At 43.7% G+C, this 26,264-nt stretch overlaps 1 protein-coding gene across 2 annotated transcripts in view; it reads right to left on the reverse strand.

Annotated features, from left to right (window-relative positions):
* Papss2 (3'-phosphoadenosine 5'-phosphosulfate synthase 2) overlaps positions 1-24,801 on the reverse strand; it is a 75,969-nt gene extending 51,168 nt beyond the window's left edge. For both annotated transcript variants that reach the window (XM_028763971.1, XM_028763970.1), the window contains exon 1: positions 24,647-24,801. In XM_028763971.1, the coding sequence (XP_028619804.1) occupies positions 24,647-24,673 (27 nt within the window). In that variant the 5' untranslated portion in view covers positions 24,674-24,801. The remainder of the gene's footprint in view (positions 1-24,646) is intronic.
* Positions 24,802-26,264: the final 1,463 nt, after the last annotated feature.

Consider the following 26,264-nt stretch of genomic DNA (forward strand, 5'->3'; position numbering starts at 1 on the left):
ATAATGGACACATTCCATCACTGCTCTCAGACGTGCAGGAAAGAGGAAACTTTTTACAACCTCACTCCTCCAAATCCAGGCACAAATCTGGATCACTCCTAAGGGTGGAGACTAGAGCATCAACGATAGCAACAACAGCACACTCAAACAGGATTAATCCAGTACCCTGGCTTCAATCTTCACTGATCACACAGTTAAACCACCGAGCAACTCTAGTCACTCAGTGTATTGACACACGCACTTTTGACACATACTGATATACTATGGTTGTAAATAAGCCCCAAAAGGCTGTGCAGGCTACAGCTAGACTTTATTCTTCTCCACTGGCACACAATAGACACAAGCCATTGCATCTGAATAAACAGAAGAAGCTTAAAATAGCTGGTAATGACACCCTGGGTTTAAACCTTCGAGAATTCACATCATAGACAAAACATTTTCAACCACAATTCTGCAGGCACACTGACTGTACAATACTCCAAGGCTGGTGGCAGAAGCCTGGTGAGCCAAGGACTAATATAGTCCCTGGTACTGACAATGAGACCACAGTTTCTGAAAGCATACTTGTGGGCTCATGTGGATCTGGGGCTAAGTCGTATCTGAGCAGCTACACACCTTGACATGTTTGGCTCTATCCTCAGACCCCAGCAGGACAAGCACAGATGATATCTAGAGGCCTCAAGCTCTCTGCTTTCCATCCTGAATGGAGAGGCTAGGCTTCCAGATGCTTCCCCTTCACAGGGTCAGCTCTACTTCAGAATGTCTCAAATTGCCCACGATTTCCTACACATTCTTTCTTATGATAGCTTCTGCCAGCCACCTACTGGGGGAGGACAAAGAGAAAAGTCACCACCCCCACTTCTAAAATCCACACAGTCTACATCTTTATTTGAGGCAGATGGCTTGACACCAGAGGTGGGAATTTTCTTCACTTTTTCATGCTTGTTTATGGTGAGCATTTTCTTTCTTTTTTGAAACATTTTTTAAATGTCACATTTCATATTTCTTTTTGTCTAATAAGATGATTTTACGGACTTAATCCTAAAACTACAATAATTCCCATGGACTTGAGGTGGGAAATCTTCCCAGAATGAACTTGGTTTTTTTAACTTGAAAAAAAATTTTTTAACACCAGCATGCTATGTAGTACTAGCCTTTCTTGAACTCACTGTGTAGCTCAGGTTAGCCTTACATTTGTTATCCTGTTACCTCTTCAGCAGTGCTAGTGTAACAGGTGTGTGGTACAAGACTGGCGAAGGAGGAGAGAGTGCTAGCTACCCTCCCACTTCAGTAAGCTGAGGATCAGGCTATCCCAGCTAACCTGAAGCACAGATTTTTCCTCCTTGGGACAAATGTCAAAATGGAAACAGATAAGATGAGTTGAGTCTTCGCTCGCCTCCTCTCATCTCCCTCTTTCTTATTTTTATTCTGTAATGGACAAGGCAGTTATTGATCAAAATACCAACCTAAAGCTCACGGAATAGGCCAGATCAAAATATCATGTAAGAAGCGTGAGGCATTCACACTAAGTCCTCCTCCCCCACTATTTACATAGAAGTCAAACAAAGACACCAAATGAGCCGGGCAGTGGTGGCGCACGCCTTTAATCCCAGCACTTGGGAGGCAGAGACAGGCGGATTTCTGAGTTCGAGGCCAGCCTGGTCTACAGAGTGAGTTCCAGGACAGCCAGGGCTACACAGAGAAACCCTGTCTCAAAAAACCAAAAAAAAAAAAAAAAAAAAAAAAAAAAAGACACCAAATGATAGTGAGTGCAGTTGGATAGCTAGAAACCTGCAGGGTAAAGTTGCATGCCAGCCCTATCAGGTAAAGCAATGCAGCTGGCTGCTGACTTGTACGAGACGGCACATTACTAACAGCCAGAAACTTTAGAGTCAACCCTCCTATCGGTCACTATCAAACCAAAACAGAACAAACAAACAAACAAAACAAACCAGAAGAGGGTTTCGAATGGCAATGAAGATTACTTTATCTTTAAACTGAAATATGGAGAATTGGATTACTAAGACTTCAGTCTATATAAAGGTTAATGACATCAACCTTCACAGATTTCTAACTTTCCTCTCTGATAATCCTGTATTCACTTTGTAGGGCAAGAGAGTAGAGGTCACGGGCCAAATAAGCTGGCTTTGTCAGCATTAAGCTCTGCTCCAGAATCCTTGACGTCCTTTCCTCACAACATACAACCCAAATGTCTATCAACCTGTAACTGGACCAAAGAGAGTCTGTCTAAACAGTCGGATCCACTCCACCATATAAGGGGAGGAGGTCCTGACGCCCGGCTCTGTGTGCTGAGCATTGAAGACACTCTAAGACAGACCCAGTAGACCACACATTCCATCATTCCACTAACGGGAAAGGGAAATATCAGGAGATGGAAATGGGTTTCTTGGGTCTCGGGGCAGGAACAGGAACAATTGCAAAAGGCTCTGGGGACTTGTGATGTGTGGACAGGGTCTAAAATCGAGGCAATGGCTCTGCAACTCTGTGACTTTTCTAGGAATCTTAGGATTTTCTAGTTAAAATGAGTGGATTTGTGGTATGAAAATTACCCCTCGGAGAAGGCATCTTTAAGAAAGCCCCTTCGGTGTTGGGGAGAGAACTTGGCTGGTAAATCACTTGGCTTCACAAGCATAGGGACCCAAGCTTGGATTCCCAACACCTTCATAAAAGGTCAGGTGTGGCCGTGCCTGTTACCCCTGGGCTGGGATGCAGAGGCCAGAGCATCTCTGATGCTTTCCGGCTAGCTACTGGAGCCCAATGGGTGAGTGTACATGTACTAAGACACTCTGTCTCAAAAACTAAGGTGGAGAGCAACTGAAGAAGACACTGGATGCTGAACTCTGGCTTTTACATGCATGTAAGCCCAAATGTACATACATGATCATGTACATAAACTTACTGCACATACAAGTGGTGACTGTCATCTTAGGGGCTGGAGAAATGTCTCAGTTGGTAAAATTCTTGCTTGTGTAAACATCAAGATCCAAGTTTATTTTTTCGTATTCGTATAAAAATAATCAGGCATGATGGCACATGACTGTCAGGTGATGTTGGGGAGGCAGAGGCAGGAGAATCCCTAGGGCTTGCTGGCCAGCCAGTCCAGCCAAACCAGTGATCTCTAGGTTCAGTGAGCTATCTGCACATGCGCATACATACGTGTATATCCACACAAACATGAACACGAACACGCCCTACACATGGGCATATGCATGTGGGCAGGAGAGGCTTTTTCATTCTTTGAGGAAAAGCTTGTGGAGACAAGCTCATTTAGAATCTCTTTAAAATTCTTGTAACCATCCGAAAACTGAACTGTTGGCTACGACTGAGATCACACACAACAGTTCATTTTCACCCAACACTTGTTTTTGCAACTCCTCTCTCGGGAAAGCCTTCTGTTTTGACATAGAGATCTCATTATATGGCCCGTGTAAACTTCAGTCTGGCAATATTCTGTCCTCTGCCGCCCAAGTGCTGGGATTACAGGTGTGTACCCACCATGGTGTTTCATTGCTTAGTAGCCTTCTTTAATTCCTGTGTAAGCATGCATTCAGGAGGACCAAAGCCATGGCTGGACTTCACAATGCTCATGAATACACAAGCCAGGCTCTGAGAAATACACAGAAATAAATAAGTAAGAAATATTAAATAAGTAGAAAATAAGTGAATAAGTAAATAAGTAGAAAAATATTCATGTCACACAAGACTCTACTGATTTGTGTCTCCAGCTATGGACTGGTTGTGTTTTGCACCTGACAATTCTTGCTTGTGTTGTAGGATGGTTAGAAATAACCTCTTCCCTAGCCCAGTTGTGAAGACTATAAAATCCAAACATCAGCATCTCCATCCCATTTGATATGGGACAAAAATCAGTCCAGCTGAGAACCAGTAATAGGAATGGACAGAGTCTGACCACCCACAAGCAGTATGTGTGATATACTTGTATAGGTATAATACAAAGCAAAGGAAGACATACACAGGAGAGTCTGCAAGGCTGAATTCTGTTTGAGAGGCTTCAAAGTAGTCATGCTGACCAGGAGGGAGGCACTAGGGAGGTAGGAAATACCCTGTTTCCTCACCTGAGTGCTGGCTATACAAGTGTGCTCACCTCATGAAAATCTCCTGAGCAGTATACTTTAAGTTTACATATTTTCTTCGTGTATATTATCTTGAAATAAAAAGTCATAAAATATGGGTCATTGGTGCTTCAAAAACAGGGCGTCTCAAGGTGACCCAGGAGGGATTTAACACCTTTCTAACAGGGTGCCAATTCATCCTTTAGTAGACCCACCACGGGTCCTACTGACCCGCCCCAAGCTGTGAAACAGAACCCCACTGTATTCCACTGATGAATGAAAGCTTGTTCCTGCCACATGCTTTCTTAGCCAGGTGCCCAAGCCAAGGCTGAACCTCCAATTCCAGGTTTCAGCTCAGATGTCCACAGCACAGGCTTCAAACAGATTTTAGTGACACTGAGTTAGAGAACAAACATGAGAGACCCACTCCAGTGAGAGTGAAAACAATGGCACCACTTCCCAAACCTGGGAGCCTAACTAAGCCCCTTTGGCGGTGCCAAGGTGATATGCTGCAGTTATTGTTAGTACTAAGAAGGGGTGTTCTGATTCATTTACATTCCTTTTTTTTTCTTTTTTTTTTTTAATTTCTTTCTTTTTTTTTGAACATGAAATGCTTTTTTTTATAGCATGTTTTACAAGGGGAGGGGGTAAGAGGGTCCAGGTGGTGGAAAAGTACAAAATCTTCTTGGCCTGTGCCTTGAAACATGTCATGGTCTATATGGTACACTGCCTTGAATTATGATCTACCTGCTGTTCTTCAGAACATATGGTACACTGCTTGAGTTATGGTCTCCCTGCTATTCTTAAGAAGACATGGTACTCTGCTTTGAGTCTATCTGCAGTTGCTAAGCAGGATCTTGCAGTTGCCAAGCTTCAGAGGACATTGTGCAGGTGGGGAAAGGTAGGGGGTAAGGGTAAGGGCGAGGGTCCTGGCTTCTGGCATCTCCCCCTTCTCTGTTTAGTTAGAGAAGGCATCTTATGTTCAATCCCAACTATGTGAGTTTTGAATTTGGATGTCTAATTATGGGGGGTCTTAGACAAGTTCACAACCCCAAAACACTGATGTGAGACGAGTCACATCGATGGTCGAAGGTTTTAGGCTGTCGACGATGGGCAACGTCAAGGGACTCTGATGTGGGTGAAAGGAGGGTGAGAGCCCTGTCTTAGGCCATGTAGGCTGCACCCACTCCCAGCACCACGCACTCCTTTTCGGCTGCATTGGGTGGGCCCCTGGGAAGTGGACCTACAATAATCCCGTCATTGGGCTAACTCACAGCCATCCTAGTCTCTTGTAAATGTTCAAGTTACCAACCATTTGTCAGTTTGGGGTGTAATATTGTCATAAAGGAAGGCTCCCCAATGTTAGCGGCCATATCAAGGGTGGCCTTGGTTTAGGAAAAAGCCAATTTTTGTTGTGGTGATCAAGAGGCCAAGCTCTCTAGTGAGAGAAATGAGGGCAAAGCCAGGCATACCAGGAACCCTTCTGGAGGGCGTGGAAGTCTAGGGGTCGACCGTAGGGGGAGGCAGGGGAGCTGACAGCTGTGTCAGTCTCCTGCGGAGTCACTTCTGGATCCTCTGCAATTTTCAGCTGATGGTAATGAACTTCAACTGCCTTCTTGATGGCAGCATCAACCTGGTTCCGTGGACGACAGGTCACGGGCGATGATCTCTGTCTTGCTCAATCTTGATGTCGTGCGCACATCCTCTCAATGAGGGTCCGTCCGGATGGGTCCGTGCCTTGAGCCCCACGTCTGGGTGCCACTTGACCCGACCGGCGGGTCCTGGTTATTCATGGGGGTGAGGAGGACTGCAACCTGCTATTCTTCAGAAGATATGGTACACTGCTTTGAGTCTATCTGCAGTTGCCAAGCAGGATCTTGCAGTTGCCCAGCTTCAGGGGACCTTGTGCAGGTGGGAAAAGGTAGGGGGTGAGGGTAAGGGCGAGGCTCCTGGCTTCTGGTCCATCTGGGTTAGAACTTCTAATAGCAGGCATCACGGGTGATTCAATTTTACCTGGGATGCTGCGTGAGTTCAAGCTCCTGGGAGTCCCTGTTTTTCTTGGTTTTCTGCGGTTGGGTACGGAGCTGCTGCCTGCGACCTGCTCTAGGCTCGGTCCCAAACCGGAAGTCTCATTTACATTCCTAACCTCAGTTGATCAATAACTTGCCCTTACAATAGTGGGCCAGATAGGGAAATGGAGTTTGTGTCCACAGTGATCTTTGATCCTAGCTGAGTTAGAGACACAAGATCCGGGGCTAATAATCTAATTAATAACAAATCAATGAACACTCCATACTACTCAGCTAAGAGCCTTAAAGCACCAAGTGTTATGTTTAGCCTTTGAGCTTCACCCATGTTTCCAGAACTCTGTGTATGAACGTACTATCATTCACAAATAAGAGATGGACAAATGACTCTCACAAGCATACCGTGTCCCTGCGTGTCTTGTGAATGGAGCTAACCGCCATTCTGTCTTTTCCAGAATGTCTTTAGGTCCAGTCTCAGGCTGAGGTTGTATTTGTAGCTTCTCTCCTGAGAATGAACTCAGTATTTATGCAGGCACGTGAACATTATGCTCATGTTGCCTCTAGGGAGGTGGAGAACGAAGAAAAGACTCGTGTGCAGGTGATCAGAATGTTTGCCAGGCCATGAGCCGAAAAGTCCTGTGTTTCTGATCCAGAAAATTCACGTGTTCTGCTGTCATCCATGAGACTATGGCAAGTTCATTGTAAAAGGGGTAAAATCTCAGCTTCCTGCCTTATCCTCACTAAATTAATTGCTACCTATTGGCTGAGGGAAAAGGAGAATTTGTGTCTTTGGTTACAAACCCACTGGAGACGCCATCAGTCTCCAACAGACCATCCTAATCCAATGGTCTCAGAAATGGCCCTGGTTGCACTAAATGGGTCAAAAAACAAAACCAAAAGCCGTAAGTCTTCGAAAGGGACAGGTAGTCAGTCGAGATTGACTGAGGTGGGAGGAAGCTAGATGCTCAGGGTAGGGTAGGATAGGGTAGGGTAGGGTAGGGTAGGGTAGGGTAGGGTAGGGTAGGGTAAGGTAAGGTAAAGTAGTCAGCCTCTATTATATACATGTGAAAACTGGCAAAGGACAAAAAATTTTAAAAGAAAACCCTGAGGACTCTCAACATTTCTCACTGCATACATAATCTTTGTCTTGGTCTCTCCAATGTCCTTATAAATATATCATATGTAAAAGCTATTTACATGTGTCAGTTTACTTCCTCTACATATTTTTTCATTTTCCTCGAAGAGCAAATCTCCTCACACCATTCTCTGGTAGAAGTAATAACATAGTTAGTTTTATCTTTACCTTTCGAGAGATAGCATATGGATTTATAAATCTTTTTTTTTTTTGTCTAAAATGTTACTTGAACAATAGGTTTCATTTTACATTTTCCTAATCAAAGTGCTTGGAGAGTCTCCAACATTGGCATAATATCCCACTGAATGATTTTTAATCAATTCACACAGTGCATGCATTACCGCACTAGCACAGTACACAGTACAATAGTACTATTCATTGAAGTTTACCTTGCTCCCAGTGTTTTGTCATTTTATGATGTCAAAGATGTCCCTGTGCCTACTTCATTGAACAGTGACAACTGTAGACAACTTACTTTAGAGATCTCCATTTTAAAAAAAAAAAACAACAAAAAAACGAATGCTAGGATTTGAGTTGCTGGCTCAAAGAACACACACACACACACACACACACACAAATTTACATTTTGACTGGCTTTGCCAAAGCTCTGCTAAAAGTGTGTCCCAATGCTCCCCTCAAAGCATCTCCTATAGAACATGCTCCCAAAAGCTTTTACCTTTGCCCACTGACAAACAAAAAGCAAATCTCTTACTTTTAGTGTCCTTTCTTATCATAAATAAGGTTGGATTTTTTCATACATTTTGATCCACTTCTATTTTCTTTTCTAAAGCTTTCATTTTTCTTAATTTTTGAAAATGTGTATACGGTTATTTGTATGCTTTTGAGATGGGATTGGGCAGTGTGCTCTGGGCTCACCGCAGATTGGCTTATTACTTCTCAGGGTCCCTATATTTTGATTTTTGTTTTAAAGTTTTAATATTTAAATCATTTTTATTTCACTCATCTATTTTTATGAGTGCCAGAGCACAGTTTGTGGGAGTTGGTTCTCTTCTTTCAAAATGTCGGTCCCAGGCGTAAATGTCACATTGTCAGCTTTGGCAGGTGCTGAGCCATTGCACTGGCTTCTAAAACAGTTTCACATTAAAAACATGTTACGGAATCTAAGTGTATGTCATAGCCATTCTGAGATTATAGACCCATTTTCTTCCTTCAGTTCTGTGTTATTTAGTTTAGTATTTTTTGTTGTTGTTATTGTTGTTGTCTTCTTATAGCAAATTTCATTTTTAAATCAATTTTTTAGAATGCTTATCTTTATTTACAGGGCTAAGCATATCTTTAAAACAAAGTTATTTTCTCAGCTACATGGAAGGTTTTTAACCTTCATCTTTTGATTGTCAACTGACCTATGGACTTAGATATAACATGGATCAAAGTCCAATCCACACGCACACAGACAGTATTAACCTTATATGGTGACTGCAGCTACCCTATAAAGCCAGCAGATAATCCTCCAGGGCTAACTTTCTTCCTCTTGTATTTGCTGAAGGTTGAACCGGAGCACATGGTAGGTGAGTGTCTCTCCCACTGAGCTGTCTGCTCAGCCTTCTAAGTGAAAACTCCATGAAAGAACTTCTACTGTACAAAACTGTGGAATTCTATTGCTCACAACAAGGTGGATGGGCCGGAGGAGACAGAGCTTCCAGGGAGGCAGTTCACTTAGCTATCAGTTCCCCTTCTTCCTACACAGGGTTGTAAAGGGACTTGGCAAGGAATTGCCTTTCCTTTATACCTGCCCCAGGTCCTGCACACCCAGCTATTCATCTGTCACATCTGGTCCCAAAGTATCCTGACATTCATTTTACATTTAGAGACTTCTATAGGAAAATGAAAGAGAAAGCATAGATTTTAAGTTTCATACGCATTTGTTTTTCAAAAGAGTGTAACTAAATTCACATCAAAATAATAGGAAAGGAAGAAGGTAAAGGAAGGCTGCTGGCCTTCCCCCAGGTGAGTAATCATAGAGAACAGAAACTCAGCATTGGGAATTGATAGAGGGGCTGGAGACACGGCACAGTGGTTAGAAATGCTAAATGTTCTTCCAGAGGACCTGAGCTAAGTGCCCAGCTCCGACCTTGGGTGGCAGGTTACAACCTCTAACTCCAGCTCCAAGGCATGACACCTCTTCTGGCCTGTATTGTGTCTCTTACACACACACGCGCACGCGTGTGTGTGAAAATAAACATTTTTAAACAAAAATTGTTATAAACTTGAATTACCTAATCTGAGTAAGCCTATACTAAATACCTGCCTTTTGTTTTGTTCATGCACAGAGAGTCAATAACCTTTTTGAAGATCACAGCTATATAAAGTAACGCTAATTTTTACACCTCATAAGATAAAGTTAACAATTACCATCAGTTAAAGTAATGCCAGGTACCTATTAATCTGGATGAAAAGGTACAAGGATTATAAGCTAATTTTATTCACTATAAGTAATTTTAGATGACAGGTATTAGGCATAAGTGAGTAATATTTCTGCCCTTGAGGTACTTACATATTTTTTCCTCTTAGAAATGCCAGTATTACACTAACTCATGAGGAAAAACAAGCTTGCCTCCAGAAGGCTCTTCCAGTGTGGTCTCTAGCGTTTAAATCTGCCAGATGTGCTCCGAGAGTTCTCCTAGATTTATTCCCATCCTAACACTGACGGGTCAACAGTGAGATCTTGCATGTTCTATTATAAGTGGTCCCAGTTACTCACTTAAGTCACTTTCAATTGTCACAGCAGGATAGAGAAAATTTACAGAGATTCAAGGCCAGCTGATGTAGAAAGGGCGCCGTCAGTCACAGTAAGACGGGACAAGAAGAGCCAGCTTGGGAACGATCCACCTGGGTGTTTAGTTTTACATCTTCTATGAGGAATGTGGTGATTACAGAGCTGGTGAGTGACCCGAGAGATCTGGGAAGGAAAAAAAGAAGACATTCCGCAGCACAGAAAAGCCACTGGCTACCACCTAGCCAGGCCCTGGTATGTCATAGAGCTTCCCTTCTGTGTGAGAAATAAAACCAGGCCAGACTGAGGAACTTCCTCATCATCTTTTAAAGACTGAAGCTTTGCCCCAACACAGACCAGTTCTGTCAGATGCTCCTGGAATGGGATCCAGGCTTGGTAGAATTGAGAAACACAAGAATTAATCTCTGTGCTCTCAGCCAGATCTCAATAAAGTGAGAGACTCAATCAGATAACCAGCACAATGAACAGATAGAAGAAAGTGCAAAACCCATCAGGTAGATGGAATTTCTAATCTCAAGTCTAGAAGACATAACAATATGCAGTTATATTCCCAGACAAACCTTGGCTTCTTTGTACATGAATAATAAATATACTTGACTGAATGAATGCAGGCACAGAATGACACGGACGGTATTAGGTGACCGATCTGTGCTAGCATTTGTAGCTCTTAACAATTGCAAAGGTAAGAAATAGATGCATAGCATATTGGAAAATCCAAAACAGAAATACTTTTAATATAAACTATAATTCAATTATGAAATGATGGATATTTAACTTTCATTGGAAAATAGCGAGCATCGCAGGATACAGGCCAAGGGGATTGTATTCAAGGGGAGAAGGGGTAATCTTCAGTGGGTACCACCAGCATCAGCAACACTATGAGGGTGGAGCAAGTTGGTTTCTGTAAGGCAGTCCTGTGAGTGAGGGCTTAAAACGTAAATGAGGGCCTGAAGAGATGGCTCAGTGGTTGAGAGCACTGGCTGCTCTTCCAGAGGACCCAGGTTTGTTTGATTTCCAGCACCCACGTGATGGTTCAAACCATTTGTAACCCCAGTTCCAGGGGCTCTACTGCCCTCATCTGGTCTCTGCAGGCACCTCATGCATGTGGTACACAGACGTGTTCAGGAAATGCATCCATACACTTAAAATAAAGTAAATTTTAGAGTCCCTCATACAACCTACCATCACAAAGTTGTGAGTAGAGCAAGTGTCATTAAAATGCTGTCCTCAGAGGCTGGTCTCATCAGGGAGTTCTGTGAACTCCTGAAACTATGTATGGTGTACGTGCGTGCCCATGTGTTTGCCCAAAAACTTCTCACTCTTTTGTGAAGCAGGAATCTCTTTGGGAATTGGGAATGGTGGCATATGTTTATGATCTGGCATTTGGAAGGGGAGGGCACCGAAGCAGGAGAATCTCATTAGTTTGAAGCTAACCTGGAAGATAAAATAAGACCTTGCCTCAATGAAATAAAAAGCAATAAAAACAAAAAAACAAATAAAACCAAAAACAACAAAAAACCGTTTGTTAACCTAGGACCCCTTCTAAGGAAAAAAATTGTTTCTAAGTGCATAAAACACAAAGTATTGCAACAAACAAAAACTGCATTGCGATAGTCAAAGCATTAAAGGTATAGCCAGGTAATAAATATACGTATCTATCAACATTAATTGACAAGATCTAGCTGTCTATAGAGAGCTTAGCAACAATCTTTACTCTGTAGTGATAAAGAGCTCAATACTCTGTAGTATCTGCAACGGTATGTATATACGATGTGAAAACACTCATGGTTTCTATTGGCAACATGGTTATAAATACTAGAAGCACTGCTATAGTTTGCTGTCTCTGATTATAATGGGCTAAATTTCAATTATAGGTATAAAATCTGTTTGCGACTTTGAACTCTGGAATCTAGTGAGGAACCTCTGGCCTATGTCATGAGCTCTCTTGAAAGGCCTCCGAGACTCAGCCAAAAAACCCTCAGTAACTTCACCTACTGGACTCTAATCTTGCAGATGAATACAGTGCCCCAGGCAGGCCCGAATAAAACACAGAAAGCAAAGAGCTCTTAGACACAGGACAGTGATGGACGCCTTTGTGAAGCTCTGCCTCGAAGATTCAAATACATTTATTATTCAAATTAAATTCAAATGTATTTATAATTCATTTTTGCACACTTTCAGTGTTCAGCATAGTTCCTTTAAAGTGTACGATGAAAGTTCACAGATCAGAAGGGAGAAGGAAAGAGAAAGTAAGCCAGAGATAAAATGAAGACCAAAACCTCACAAACATGAAAAATGAAATAAACCACAACTTCAGTTCTGGCCAGCAGTTGGGCATGCATCGAGACATCGAAAATCTGATTAGTCACAGAATTCAGAAAAATATTAACCTCTTCATTAAGACAGAAATTCCCCCTATGGATGTTTATAGAAAGACTGACTTATAAAGCACATTTGCAAAATGGTTCAGTGGGCAAAGGTATCTACTACCAAGCCTAATGACTTGAGTTCAAGTCCCAGGATGCACATAGAGGAAGGCGTGAACTAACTCCCAGAAGCTATCTTCTGACCTCCACCCATGGCAAAGCACTGCGTGTCCCCCACAAACGAAGTATAAATGTGCTTTTAAAAAGGGAGCGAATGCCACAGACCTTTACAAAGAGAATATTGTAAACAATGAAGCTTAGCAATACTAGTAAGAAACAGGAAAACCTTCACAAAAATTTAAAAACTGTATATATTATTTTAAAAAACCAAAATAATGGCAAAATAGCAAGCCATTCAGCACTGCTGGGGAAGCACTGCTTGGCTCTCAGCTCTCCAAAAGCAGTCACCTCCAGCTGAGCGCTAAGGGCCTGTAGGCCTCATCAGGAGAACTGAACAGGGAACCCCCAACAATCCGAGGCAGGAGGTTGCAAACTTTTCTTAAGGCCTCCAAGAGCATACATCTGAGCTTTGCTAGAATCACGAATCCTGTGACAAACTCTTGGGAAAGTAGCTGTGAGCATCCTGTGCTCTGATGAGGTTTATTTATGGTCTCTGGAATTTGAACGTCTTACATGTTTCATATACCATGAATTATGTAGGAAGTGTCTCTTTTAAAAAAGTTTCAGGGGTGGGGAGCAATAAAGATGAAAATAATTGAAAAAAAATTGTTTCCTTAAATATTTTAAAGATAGAGAAACAATTCTTAGGTTACCAAAGAAGCAAGGGACTGGATTTGAGCCACATAAAAATATGTATAATTGGGGAAACCGATTCACGTGTTTATAACAGTTTGTAATCCTAGGCCTTCTAAGAAAATGAGGGTGTTTCATGATCCAGTTCACAAAAACCTTAGAGCCCTTCCTTCTGAATGCTATTTACTTATCGGTAGCTTCTCTCAGCTCCAAGAAGTGAAGGCTTGGCATTTCCTCCGTGATCTATTGGGTGACAATTGGCTTCATCTTTTTCTATTCCAGTGTCTTCATCTATGATGGGAGATGCTTACAGTGACCCCTTTACTGTTTCTGAGACAATTAGTAAATTGCATGAATAAAGCTTTGGCAAGTGTAAGGAAATGAAGAATCACATATACCCAGAGGAGCCCTGCTCTAATTCAAGGTGACAGTGTAACTGTCACCTTACAATGTACACATCGAGTTGAGGTTCCTGAGATGTGTGACTCCCTCCACACAGTTAGAGTTCAATAGGGATCATGGTGGGGGCAACAACTCACCCTGCTGGTGTTCCACTGTAGGCTGTGCTGAGTTACCTCCGTGTATTTTCTTAAGATTTTTTTGTTTTATTTTTTTTTCTAATCGGGTCTGAGAAACAGGCTGTGTATATGACATAGGCTCCTTGAACCACACAAGATTAAAATTCTTTGCTGAGCCAGGGAAATGCCAATGTAACCTCTAGCACATCCCAGAACGGGCCCAGAGCTTGTTGGCCTTTGGGATCTTGTAACTCATGAATGCTCAACTGTGAAGCACTTACATAATGAACAAGGCCAGGTCTAGAGTTACATGTAAGTTGCAGTAGTTATTTCTAAGGACACTTACTCTTGAGTACGCGCATTCATTCACCGGAACAATGAGGCCTTGTACTATTAAGGTGAAATGTTGGGTTTGAGTCCAAGGACTACTGTTACTAAACCTAGCCACAGGGCCTTATCCACGATAATATTTATTGCCTATTAATGACATTTGCTAAAATCCACATCTTCTAAAGTTTATACAACTTTCTAAATAGCCCTCAAGGAAAATGGTTTTCAGTGTGATCCCATCTTTTAAATTTCTTCACTTCATTAATCTGCAGCTACAAAAGACAAAATTAAAACATGTGTTTAAATAGCCAAATAGTCTCCTTTCTCACAGTTATCTTTCATATCTACCCTATTAGCTGAGAGGGTGTGGGCTGGTTGAAAACAGCAAATGAGTCTGAGAATCCCAACTCTTCCACAGAGTACCTGGAGGAAGAGCTGGGGAACGTTCTAGAAAGGTCCTGTATAAATCTATTCCCTTTCTCTATTTACTGAACCCCATTGGATTTACAGTGTACCCTTCTGAATCCTCAAGGAATTTATGTTCTCAAGGAGAATTAATTACACAAGGGATGTTCACAACACTTTATTACAACACCGAGGAAAGTATGTAAGGATACAGGTGTGTGTGTGTGTGTGTGTGTGTGTGTGTGTGTGTATGTGTATATATGTGTGTATATGTGTGTGTATGTGTATATATATGTGTGTGTATGTGTGTCTCTCTGTGTGTGTCTGTGTGTGTGTGTGCATAGCCACATTCCATTGTGAAGTCATGGGAAGAGAGAGCCGCTGTTTACTCAGCGATCACTCTCCCTTTAGTTTAAATAATGCAGCTCTTCCCAAGTAAAATCTCCACTTTCCTTCCACGCAATTGACCCAGCCATTGCCCTCCCGCACATGGAGGACTCCATGCTCTTCAGCAGCAGGCCTTGAGGAATGGGAACTCAGACCTTCTTAGCACTGAGCCTTGCAATGCTGATCTGAGATGGACTTCCCTGTGCTATGCTAGAAGAAAATGATCCCCACTCCCCAATTTTCTTCCAAACATGACATGAGAGACTTTTTTATAACCCCTGGGATCTACTCGCTCTTTATTGATTTACAGCGAAGTGGAAAGAGATCTGGTGGCCCACTCAACTTAAGCTTCACATTCCAATTGGATCAAATTCTTACTTTGCAAAAAATAATCTATTGGTGGTCTAGTTTCTAGTTTCCCTTTATCATCTACAAATTATGCTTACAACTTGGTTCACATATTGCCAGCTTCCATGGAAACAAACCAGTCTGTGTATATTCACACTGGCAAGGTAGCATGGCTAACCCATAAAAGCTACTACCCACACAGGGAAAACGTATTCACTTCTGTCATCCTGAGGAAGGACGTGTCTGATAGTCACGTCTGATAGAACAGAATATAGCCACTCACTTATGCAGTTTACTCTCTTTTTTTTTTAAGTGCTAAGGAATGTCTCCAATTTGAATTCGTTATTATTGTCTTGAGATATTACTGATAGACGACTGCCAAAATATTGTACAAATGAGGTGGTAATATATCATGAGTTACCTGAGCCAACTGGGTTTGCCACTTGGCAATAAGCCTTGCTCCCTCTGTGAAATCAACAGCTTAGCTATGGAGAGCTAGCAAGCTTTCAGCTGCTTCTGTGAGTGTCTCTCTAAAGACTCACTTCAGCTGAGTAAGCTCCCTTCAGACTGTTGTCCACACATTCGTGGGTGACCTGGGAAGGACTGAATGAGCTTATGTGTAGGATGATCCAATACTGGTGCCAGGCAAATAAGTACTCGATAAATGCTGGTTAAAATAAGATCACAGCACAGGAGAGTTTTATAACAAAACAGGCAGATTCCACGAACCGTGGGTTGACTATCTGGGTTTTATTTGCCTGGCTCATTTAAACCAAAGGGTAAATGTGATTTTTTTCCTTATTTTTTAGTAACCGCTCAAAACACTGTGGTAATAGGGACCCAATGGACTGAGAGATGTACTTAGTGATGTAAATGAGGCCGAAAATATTCTCTGGAGACTCGGTGAGCTAAGCAGATTTACCCAGGGGCCTTGTGACCACTGTCATCAACTTCCTGATGCTTCATGATCTTGAGAAACACCACTATCGGATGGATTAACAGATAAGAGGGAACGGAGGCTTTAGCACGTAACTGGACCAGTCCAGCTTTTGCCTAGTATGATTTGATCTGTGCTGTCCCTGAGGCACGTCTCTCTCACATCCTCTGCCCTTGCCCCCTTCCTCCCTCTCTGACAGGGTCCCTGTATCCCAGGATGACCTCACCTGGTAGCTGAGGATTGACCTTGAACTTTCCTGCCCCCATTTCCTAAGAGCTGCGATTGCAAGCTTCGAAACACCGAGTCCAGTTTATGCAGCACCCACGGGTCTAACCCTCGCTTCCAAATGCCTGGCAAGCACTCCAGCAACCAAATTTCACCACCAGCCCTAATATCACATTTTAGATTTAACAAAAAAAAAAAAAAAGCCATTCAATTGCCTGAGAGGGTTTAACTGGCTAAAATACTTTGGAATTGCCAAATGACATCTTTCAAATGCTGCTCTTTGGTCTGTATTTCTATCTGCAGAATATTAGAATATAGTGCTAACCTTGAGTTGAGAGTGTGCTGTGACTCACTCACTGATAAACTAGCCAGGAGGGAATATTTATCTTATTTATGGAAAATATTTCTTGGTGACTAGAAGTCAAGACGAAGTAGCAGGGAAAGAGTAAGGCCATTTTCAAAGGACATATGATAAGAGACAAGTGTAAGGTGTGCACTGTGTCATCAGCATCCAGTTTAACAGTGGCGTTGCTGAGTTGTCAGCCAGGAGGACGGCTCCCAGGCCAGCAAAACTTTCAGTTGCTATGCATCAATTCTGCTGTAATACAAGGCATTAGAGAAGTAGGCTCTTAATTTTCTGCCATGTTACTATTCTTTGAAAACACACACACACACACACACACACACACTTTTAGAGTATAGATAACTTAAGTTTTTTTTTTTTTTTAAAGAAAGACAGCCTAACAGATCATTGAGACTCTTGCTCAGAAAGTGAGAAAAGGCAGTTGGTGAAATAGCTCGGTAGCAGACGTTCTGTTTTCTTAGCCCGCAGGAGGCACTGGATTCAATTCTCAATATCACACACGTAAGAGTTGACTTCGTCGGAAAAAGGGTTAAATACATAAGGAAAGTCAGTTGGAAATTTTATTGCTTTTGGTCAAGGCCACGGCAAGACTTCTGGGACAGAAGGCTTAAAGAACATAAAGGTTGTGGGTGGGTAGCACAGGCGCGTCAATTAGAAAAAAAGCAGACGCTGTGTTTAAAATAGAGTTAAACCATTTGAATGGACTGAAATCTACAAATAAGGAGCGTAGGGCTTCAGTAAATTCAATTGTGGCAAATTGTGGTTCTTGGCTTTCATTCAATACATATTTGCATAGTTGACAGACAAACATAGAAATGAGAACCTTGACAGGAACTTCAAAGGGACAGGATAAAGACCTTGGGAGGCGAGGAGGGGGCCACATACCCAGGAATCTCCAGCAAGGAACCTAAAAGTTTGTTCAGGGTTTTAAATGCTAGTTAAAATATGAAAATGAAAGAAATTACCAATGTCTTTTTCTCTTTATAAAAAAATATTATTTTGATTTTACGTGTGCGTGTTCATGTGTGTGTGTGTGTGTGTGTGTATGTGTGTGTGTGTGGTAAGAGCACGATTGTTCACGGAGCGGAAGAATGCACTGGGTGTCATGGAGCTGGAGGGAGCCACTTGCTGTGGGTGCTGAGAACTGAGTCTAGGTCCTCTGGAAAAGCAGTACATACTCTCTCATCCATCTCACCCTCCCCTCTCCAGCCCAGTCACTCACACCGTAAGTTGCTAATCGTTTTGGAAACTAAGAAGGTAGAGCGTATCCATGTATTGACCGTGATTGAAGCAGACTGTAAATAAGAGGCAGGAGGAACAAAAATCTCTGATTTTGTCATAAGTGTTTAAAATCAGTAAGTCTGGAAGTAATTTTAAAAGAACCTTCTAGATCCAGGTTAAAGAGAAGTAATTGTCAAGTAATTATGCTCGATGTTGTTGCTTAGTTAACAAAAACATTTTCTTTTTTTTGAGACAGGGTTTCTCTGTGTATCTCTGGCCAGGCTGGAACTCACAGAGATCTGCTTCCCAAGTGCTGGGATTAAAAGTGTGTACCACCATGCCTGGCAAAATCAAATTTTTAATACTGAAATATGTAAAGCAGATATGTTAACTAGTTAGTTAAAGCTAATGTTAACCCAGCATGGAAATGCGCCTTATACGTGAAGCAGAGTTTTATAGAATACATTTAGGTAACTGCTTTAGGAACATTTTACAGCAGACCACAGGCTATAGATTTTTATTACCAGCATTGATATTTGTACTAGACAGATTGAGTTTGCTGTGTTTAAACCGTAGTCACTCTCACAATACTGATTATTGTTCAGCAAGTAAATTCACAAGCACAGGAAGAGTTGCCACAGCAAACAGAGCGTGCTTCTCACACCAGGTCCCATCAGGGCCTGGTTATACACCTTGCACTCTTGCAGAGAGATAGAGATAGAGATAGAGATAGAGATAGAGATAGAGATAGAGATAGAGAGAGAGAGAGAGAGAGAGAGAGAGCAGAAACTTTTATATTGGGTACCTATTTATCCTAACTTGGGGGAAAATAATTATTTTTTACATAAATCAATTATTTACTTACATTAATTAATAATTAATTAATTATTACAAAGTAGGAACCTGAAAGAAGAACCAATTTGTCAAAAATCCTAGGCCTATGACAAACCAGTCTGCCTTCCGGGATGGTTTTGTTTAATCTTTATTAGGAGAGAGACAAGGGGAGCTTAGAGGCCAGAGTGAACCAGGGAAGGAGTGTGGTTGGAATCCTCTTCATCAAGCTATGGGATAAGGAATGAAGGATGAGGGATGAGGGAAGGATGAGGGATGAGGGAGGAAGGAGGAGGGAAGGGGGAAGAGGGATGAGGGAGGAGGAAGGAGGGAAGAGGGAGTTGTGTGTGTTATGATCCCAGAGAGGAGAGTACTAGGTGAACCTCAGCAGTTTCCAGGACTCCTCAAAGTCCCAGCAAGGCCACAACGGAGCAGGAATTGCCACCCATACTCCTGAGGGTAGTGTGGAAATGTCAAGGAACTTACCCAGCTCCACCTGTTTTCCCCACAGTCCTAGGGCTACACCAGAACAACACAACAATGTTACAGGCTCAGGAAGGAGAGGTGTTGAAACTGAAGGAACCTCTCTCAGATGAGAACCAGAGGGTACGTGGAGGAACGCACAACCCTAAGGATTAAGGCCACTAAGGCCACGTGACCAACCCCACACCATCTTTGTAGAGGAAAGAGAATTTGATTTCCTATTTCTGATGACTCATCTGACTCAAGTTCTCTTGTTCGTGGACTATACCCTTTTAAAACTGACATGGGGTGCTGGGGAGATGGTTCATTGGTTAAGAGCACTTGCTGCTCTTACAGAGGACTGGCATTTGGTTTCCAACACTTACACTGAGCAGCTCACAACTACCTTGTTAACACCAGTTCCAGGGGCTCTGACACTCTCCTCTGGACAGCACATGCATGTGGCATGTAATCACACAGGAGCACACATATACACAGAAATAAGAACGCAACAAATGTCTTGTTTTGAGACTGACATAGGCATGGTCAGATACAGGCAGGACGTGGCATATTAGTGCTAATAGGAATTGAGAAAAGACAAAGGGCCTGTGTCTCCTGCAGTGATGAGTTAGTCTTCCCTGAAAATCACTTAAAAAGTTTGTTATGGAAAGAAACTACCAGGATGAAATCTGGAACAACGAGGGACCCCAAAGAGCAAGCATGGTGGCACTTCTATCCTTATAGGACATGTGTGCCTACAGGGATATATTTGAACTGATTGCAGCTGCCTCGTTCATAGAAGTAGAATGGAAATCAAAGCATAGGGCACACATAAGACCCTTCTTCTCATGTTACCCAGGGCTTCTAAGAGCTGTGTCCTGAACATTAGGGTGTACCAGAGCAAGCCCACCTTCTAGCCCTCCGAGGACAGTAACTGTAGTGTATAAAGGGTGTGTTAGGGTAGATAGAACCGCTTTAAATGCTGTATCCACGAGGAGGGTCTTAGGTTCAAACTCAAATTCATACCACTTGGGTGGTATTTACAAAAAGAGTGAAGTTTTGACTGAATGAGCCCAGACACAGAGTGTAGCCAGGACCCAAAGCGAGTTCTTCCTGAAAAAGGCCACTCAGCTGCAACATATCTCTGTAAATATTTTTTTAGGGGACAGTAGTGAAAAATCCCTGATTAAAAATAAGTAAACGCACACATATATAACAACAAAAAGCGTCAAGTATGGAATCTACTAAAACCACACGTTTTAAGTTGAGGCATGGGTAAGTTTTTGTACCTCTGAGTTCAGTCATTCATTCCATGTGTCTTGGGCACTTCCCCTGTGTCAGGCAGTGTTGGGCAGTGTTGCACATGCTGTCATGATGTCACATGATCAAATCGCCTAGCCACTAAAAGTCTGTTGACCTGCCATCAGATTGGAGCTTAATTTATCTTTATTTCCTGAGCTCTCCCAAACACAAAGTCTAATGAATGCCCATTACCATTTAGTGGCAGATTTTGAAATAAACAGATGTCTCTTAGGACTGACGTTGTTGATATCACCGGTTCCTTTCTCAGAATCTTATTCCCCGAAGGTTCCACGGCTGAGCTGAGCCTAATTATTCCTGAGGAAAACCACAGAGCCACGCGTATTAGCAGAAAGGTGATATAAGACAAGCTGGGTCCTCCCTCAAGGATGTTACCTCAAGGGTAAATATCTCTAACTTTGTGAAGGTCCAAGCAGGTGGCCTATTACTGGGAATCATAGCATGAACTGGAAAATATTGGTTTTTAAGGTCCATCTGGAAAGAGTCAAAGTCATAGGAAGGGTGGAGGAAGTTGGACTAATATTTAGTTACACAGGGACTGCCTGCGTTCACCACAGTGCTAGCAAAGATCTCAGTGGTACAACATTTGGGATACAAAAATGTGTTTGCACTAATTATTAACCCGTATCTTCTATTCAGACTTGCACGGAGAGTGTTCAAACTGTCGCCTCCACAGTTCTGTGTTTGTTTTCTCTTATTAAACATTCTGTCAATTGTCATTTACTCCACCCTCCAGAAACCCATGCTTTCTTCTCACTTATGCCAAACCACAACAGTATGGTGTGATCATAATACATATCAGACTCAGCCACCGAAGGTGGCATGAGCCTGTAATCCCTGCATTCAGGAAGCAGGGGCAAGAAGACTGTGAGCTTGAGAGCAGCCTGGGTTACACAATAAGAGGGAGTCTCAAATGTTAGGAACGATTAAGTCACTCTTATCCCATTTTACACATGAGAAGACAAAGAGCAAGAAGGATGCTTCCTGAAGCAGGCGCAGAGGAGCCTGAGAATTTGTTTTACCTGCTCAATCGACCTGAATTAAATCGTGCTCGGCCAGCAGTTCCTCTCACCTGGATAAGGTTCAGTTACTTTCCAAGGTGAAAGGCGCCGTGGGGGATGAACGGGGAAACCCTGTGTATTTGAGTGCGCAGTTCTAGCAAGGGCTGGATCCCACCACCACCACCATTAGCGATGCTTCATCTACTAATTCACATCTTGACTTAGGTAGTGATTTAAAAAGCGGCTTCTTCCAAGAAAGTGAAGCGCCACTGTGCAGAATTTTTAGACTCATGAAAATGCAGAGCATTGCTGTAGCCTCGGGGAGCCTTCAGGGCTTCGGGACCCATTCCATGCATTCCTACCTCTGACTTATTTCATCTTTCAGAAAAGATCATAATATCTAAAGTCACAGCTTCTAAGTTGGCTATCTCCAGAACATCAGAACATAATCTGTGGGTCTTGAAAATGCTAACCCAGAAAATAGTGCAGGAAAAGAGACCCTGACTTGGCCTTTCCTTCTTTGTTGACCTCTCAGACAGCCTGCCTTTCCTTCTCCAGGTATCTGTGTATACAGGGGATGAGGTTGGAGGTTAGCCAGGGGTAGAGTTAAGTCAGGGGTAGAAGACAGATGTGACCAGCAGCTGTTTCTTTGGTCTCCATGGCAAAGATGGCTAACACAGAAGGATGTACTACCTTCTTTTATTAAAAGAACGGTTCTTTTTTCCCCTAGAGCTGATGAATCATTTTGGTGCACCTTTTCATTTAGACTTTATGATTTACTGGTCCTAGAACGGTTCATTGTGAAAGGCTGTATTCACCCAGTAAATAGCAAAACCTTGAGAAAAAAAAATTGCTGTTGACAACAATTTGCTAATGCGCTATTTGGGTTACTGGTTACAGCCTTCCTGGTCATTAGCCCATGTTTTCCAGCCTGGGTTTCATACTCTACACCATCAGGCATAGAAGAGGGTCCTAAAGCATCTGAAGTTACACAGCGACTCGTAGTTGAATTAACCAGGCAGAAAGCAACATAACAACCCAACCATCTCATCTCTTCAAGTCTGTGAAGAAAGCCCTTACTTAGGCTGCCTTCTGAGATGGGCAAGACTCACTTCTTAAGTAACTGATGAGTTCAGACGTCACATGTGTGGTGACGTTTGTTCTGTTCTGTATGGTGTTACGACCCAGTTTGAGTTAGCACTGACGGTTTGAGAGATTTCACATGCACTTGAAGCCAGCCTGTTGGAAGACTAACAGCAAGTCCTTGTGCCCTTTGGGAACTTGGGATAGTTGTTGGAAAATAATTTTTAGGCTGAGGAAATATTTGGAAGTTCTGCTTCAGTTAGCTCTTTAGAGTATTAGTTGATCACTGCTCCCAAAAAAGAAGGAAGGGGGAGTGGGAGGGGGGAGAGAGGAGTAAGAAGAGGAGGAAGGAGAAGAAGAGCAACAACAAAAATAACAGAAAAACAAATTAAAAATTTCAAAGTGTGTAAATACAAAACCCAAACTCTGGTGATCAAATTCCTCACTGGTAATGGTTTGGCTTCCCGGGATGGACCTTTAAGGCCCTGCCCTCAGCCCTGCGCTTCCACAGACTCTTTCTAACTGGAGGCATGAGAAAAGGAGTCCAGTTGCTGACTGGTACTTCACGAAGTTCCTCCGAGGAACTGGAAGTTCTTGATGCAGGTAAGGACATGGGACTAAACTGCCACCAACATTAAAAAGAGACACTCCAGCAGGAAACGCCACTTAGCACGCACAGAACTTGATCATATGGATCAGGGAATGCAGATGACGATCTAGAAGACCGCTCACACACACTACTGAGATTCCCTCGACTTTGACATTACCATCAGAGGCAGCTAGATTCCAACTGCTGTCCCATCCCATAGCGATGCCACCTTCCTCCTGGACTCTCCTGCTGGTCCTGTGTGATGCCCCCACCAAGGACACAGATGACCCATATTTTCCGATCGTCACACCTCTAGTTTCCGACATGATCCTCCCCCCTCCCACTCCTGCCTTCCCTCCCTTTCTGCTTCTTTTCAGTCCCTCATCAGCACTGTATGCTTCTAAGTACACCAATGAGTACCATATAGGAATAAAAAAACATTTATAGAACACCTACTAGGTGCCGAGTCTATGTTTAATTGAGAGGACTTCCCATTTACTCACCCCCCCACAATCATTTGAGACACGCAGTGTGGTGGTTAGAGGCAGCCGGTTAGCTGGGTGGGATTTTAATTATGGCTTGTAGACCACATCTGAGGGGCCCCAAATGCTGTCTGTAAGGCTCCTCCTGACTCAGAGTCTGTGATTATTACTCATTTTCCTCCACTCTTCTTGGAATATAGTTGGGCATTTTTAAGAATATGAATTTTGTAAGAGCCAGGGTTGTTATGTGGAAAGATACTTTAATATAACCTAATCTTTCCCATTAAAAGGAACTTGCTTCTGTAAACTCTCCACTTATCAAATGAAGCCTCTTCCCTCCCACGCCCCCACCCCCACCCCATGCCAATAGGGAGAGAACCAGGCTACAGGGTCAAAATCTACCCGTATGGAAATGCAATTTCCTAGCTAATTGCAGATCTATGAGAGTCTGTCATTAAAGTCCACTCCAAGAAAAAGTCCCAAGGTTAGAAGAACCCCAGTGGTTGTCGCTGACGTGTGGCCAACGATCGGATCTGGCAGAAGCGGAGTCAGCTCAGCCCACCACCCACTCTGCGCGCGCGGAGGTCCTGTGGAAGACAGGGAGGGCGGTGGGAGGACTGGAGGAAGAAGGCACTTTCCTATCGGCTACTGGTTTCGGGTTAGGACCCACTTTGCAAACTCGGGAAGACTCAGGCGTACAGGACCCCTACAGCTCGGGGGTTTCCAGTGGCACCGCACAGCGAGAGGCTCTCCGAGGGTGGCCCAGAGAAGGGGACGCATACTTAGCTCCACGTCCCTGCGTGTCCCGGGGCACCCGGGGCACCCGTGTCTTCCCTCCCGGCTCCGAGTCCCGCGCGGGAGCCTCCCGGGGAGGGCGGGACCCAGTGCCGGTCGACAAGGAGGGAGGGAGGGAGGGAAGGAGGGGAGGGCCAGGCGGACGGCTGGCAGCCTACCGTCTTCTGTTTCTTGACCCCCGACATGCTGCTGCTGTGCCTGAGCCCGGGTCCGGGGAGTAGAGACGTGGATGGCGACGGTGGCTGCCGGGCTCCAGGGAAGGAGGTATAAAAAGGCTCTTCAGACACGTCGCACTTCCCTTGACCGGCCCCCTTCTCCTACTCCTCCTCCCGCCGCACTCCTCTCCGCCCCGTCGGCTCCGCCAGCAGCGCCCAGCCCCGGGGACCCGGCAGCCGCCAGGGCGGGGTTCCCCGCCGGCGCTACGCCAGCTCAGGTCCAGGACAAGCCTGACACACGCTCTGCCCTCGGCCCCGGGAGCACCCGTCACCTCTCACCACTTTTCACATCCCACAAGAATCTCTGGGACCCTAGAGCGAACTAAATTAAAGGCGGGCGCATTTGAGGCCACCAGGTTTGCTGATGTGGACCTCAGAGCACCAGAGTCCAGGCTGTACTTAAACCTTTACCGATGCTCACACGGCACCTCAGCGAACCCTGCCTTAGTCCTCGTGTGCTGCCATCGCGGCCTGGCTTCAGGCTGCAAGTTCTTTCTCTCCATTTGGCAAATGAGGTCATCAAGATATTTGAGGCTTCACCAGACTATATTCCGAGCAAGGAGGTTTCAAACCTGGCCTGTTAGGGCCAAGTGTGACCCCTTGCCCCCCAGCATCGTTACAGCAAGAAAAAGGAAAACCTTAAGTTCGTCAATTAACTGCTCTATGCGCCTGATATCCCGCCCACAACATCACAGACTTACTGCTACATGTCACCAAAAAGTCAAGTCAGCAGGGCCAGACCCAGAGGATAGGCGATGGGAGAGCAGAGAACATTGCCATTTAGCTCAAACATTTCCGTACAGCAGCGCTTCTGCCAGGGGGTGGGCCCAGAGGAGGAAACCATACCAGTTGAGGAGGATTATGGTCTTTAGGTTTTATGGGATGCGACTCTCTGGAAAGACCCAGGTGTCAGGGATGAGTAAGCCAGAGAGAAGCTATGCTGACCAGAACCTTTGGGAGCAGTCACCGGCTTTCCAGTACCCTGTCTTCCTGTCTGAGGACACAAACAGGCCTATAGGACAGCGGCCCTCAAAGGAACCGAGAAGACCTGCAAGGTCTGCTTCTTCAACCACCCCACCCCTCTTCTGTGAAAGGGCTGGAGAAGTTTAGGTGTGAGATGAATCTTTTCTTCCACACCTAGTTTACTTCTAAAAGACGCTCAATTTTCCTTACATCTGAGGAGTTACTAGCGTCCCTTCTGCATGGGAAGATGGCAAAGAAAAGTAAACCAGGAACCTAAATAAATAAATAAATAAATAAAATTAAGATTTAAAGGAACCAGTTTCAATGGCAGCCTGAGCAGATAGATGGTCACGTTCTTCACTGCCCCCACGCTAACATTCTTCCCAAGACTGTGTCCATCACCATGACCACGTGGTACTGATTTACAATCCTCCATATCACCTGCAACCTTCATACGAGGGCCCGATTTTGCCCACTTTCTTTGGTGAGGCTTGAGTAACCTAAAAAGGTTGAGCATTTTATTGTTTAGAGAAGTTGGAATCAGCAAACTTATCGAAACCATTAGGGGAAACACGAATTCCAGCGTTGGTGAGTGTTT

This window comes from Grammomys surdaster, unplaced genomic scaffold, assembly GCF_004785775.1.
Source record: "Grammomys surdaster isolate TR1022 unplaced genomic scaffold, NIH_TR_1.0 141, whole genome shotgun sequence".
Lineage (NCBI taxonomy): Eukaryota > Metazoa > Chordata > Mammalia > Rodentia > Muridae > Grammomys > Grammomys surdaster.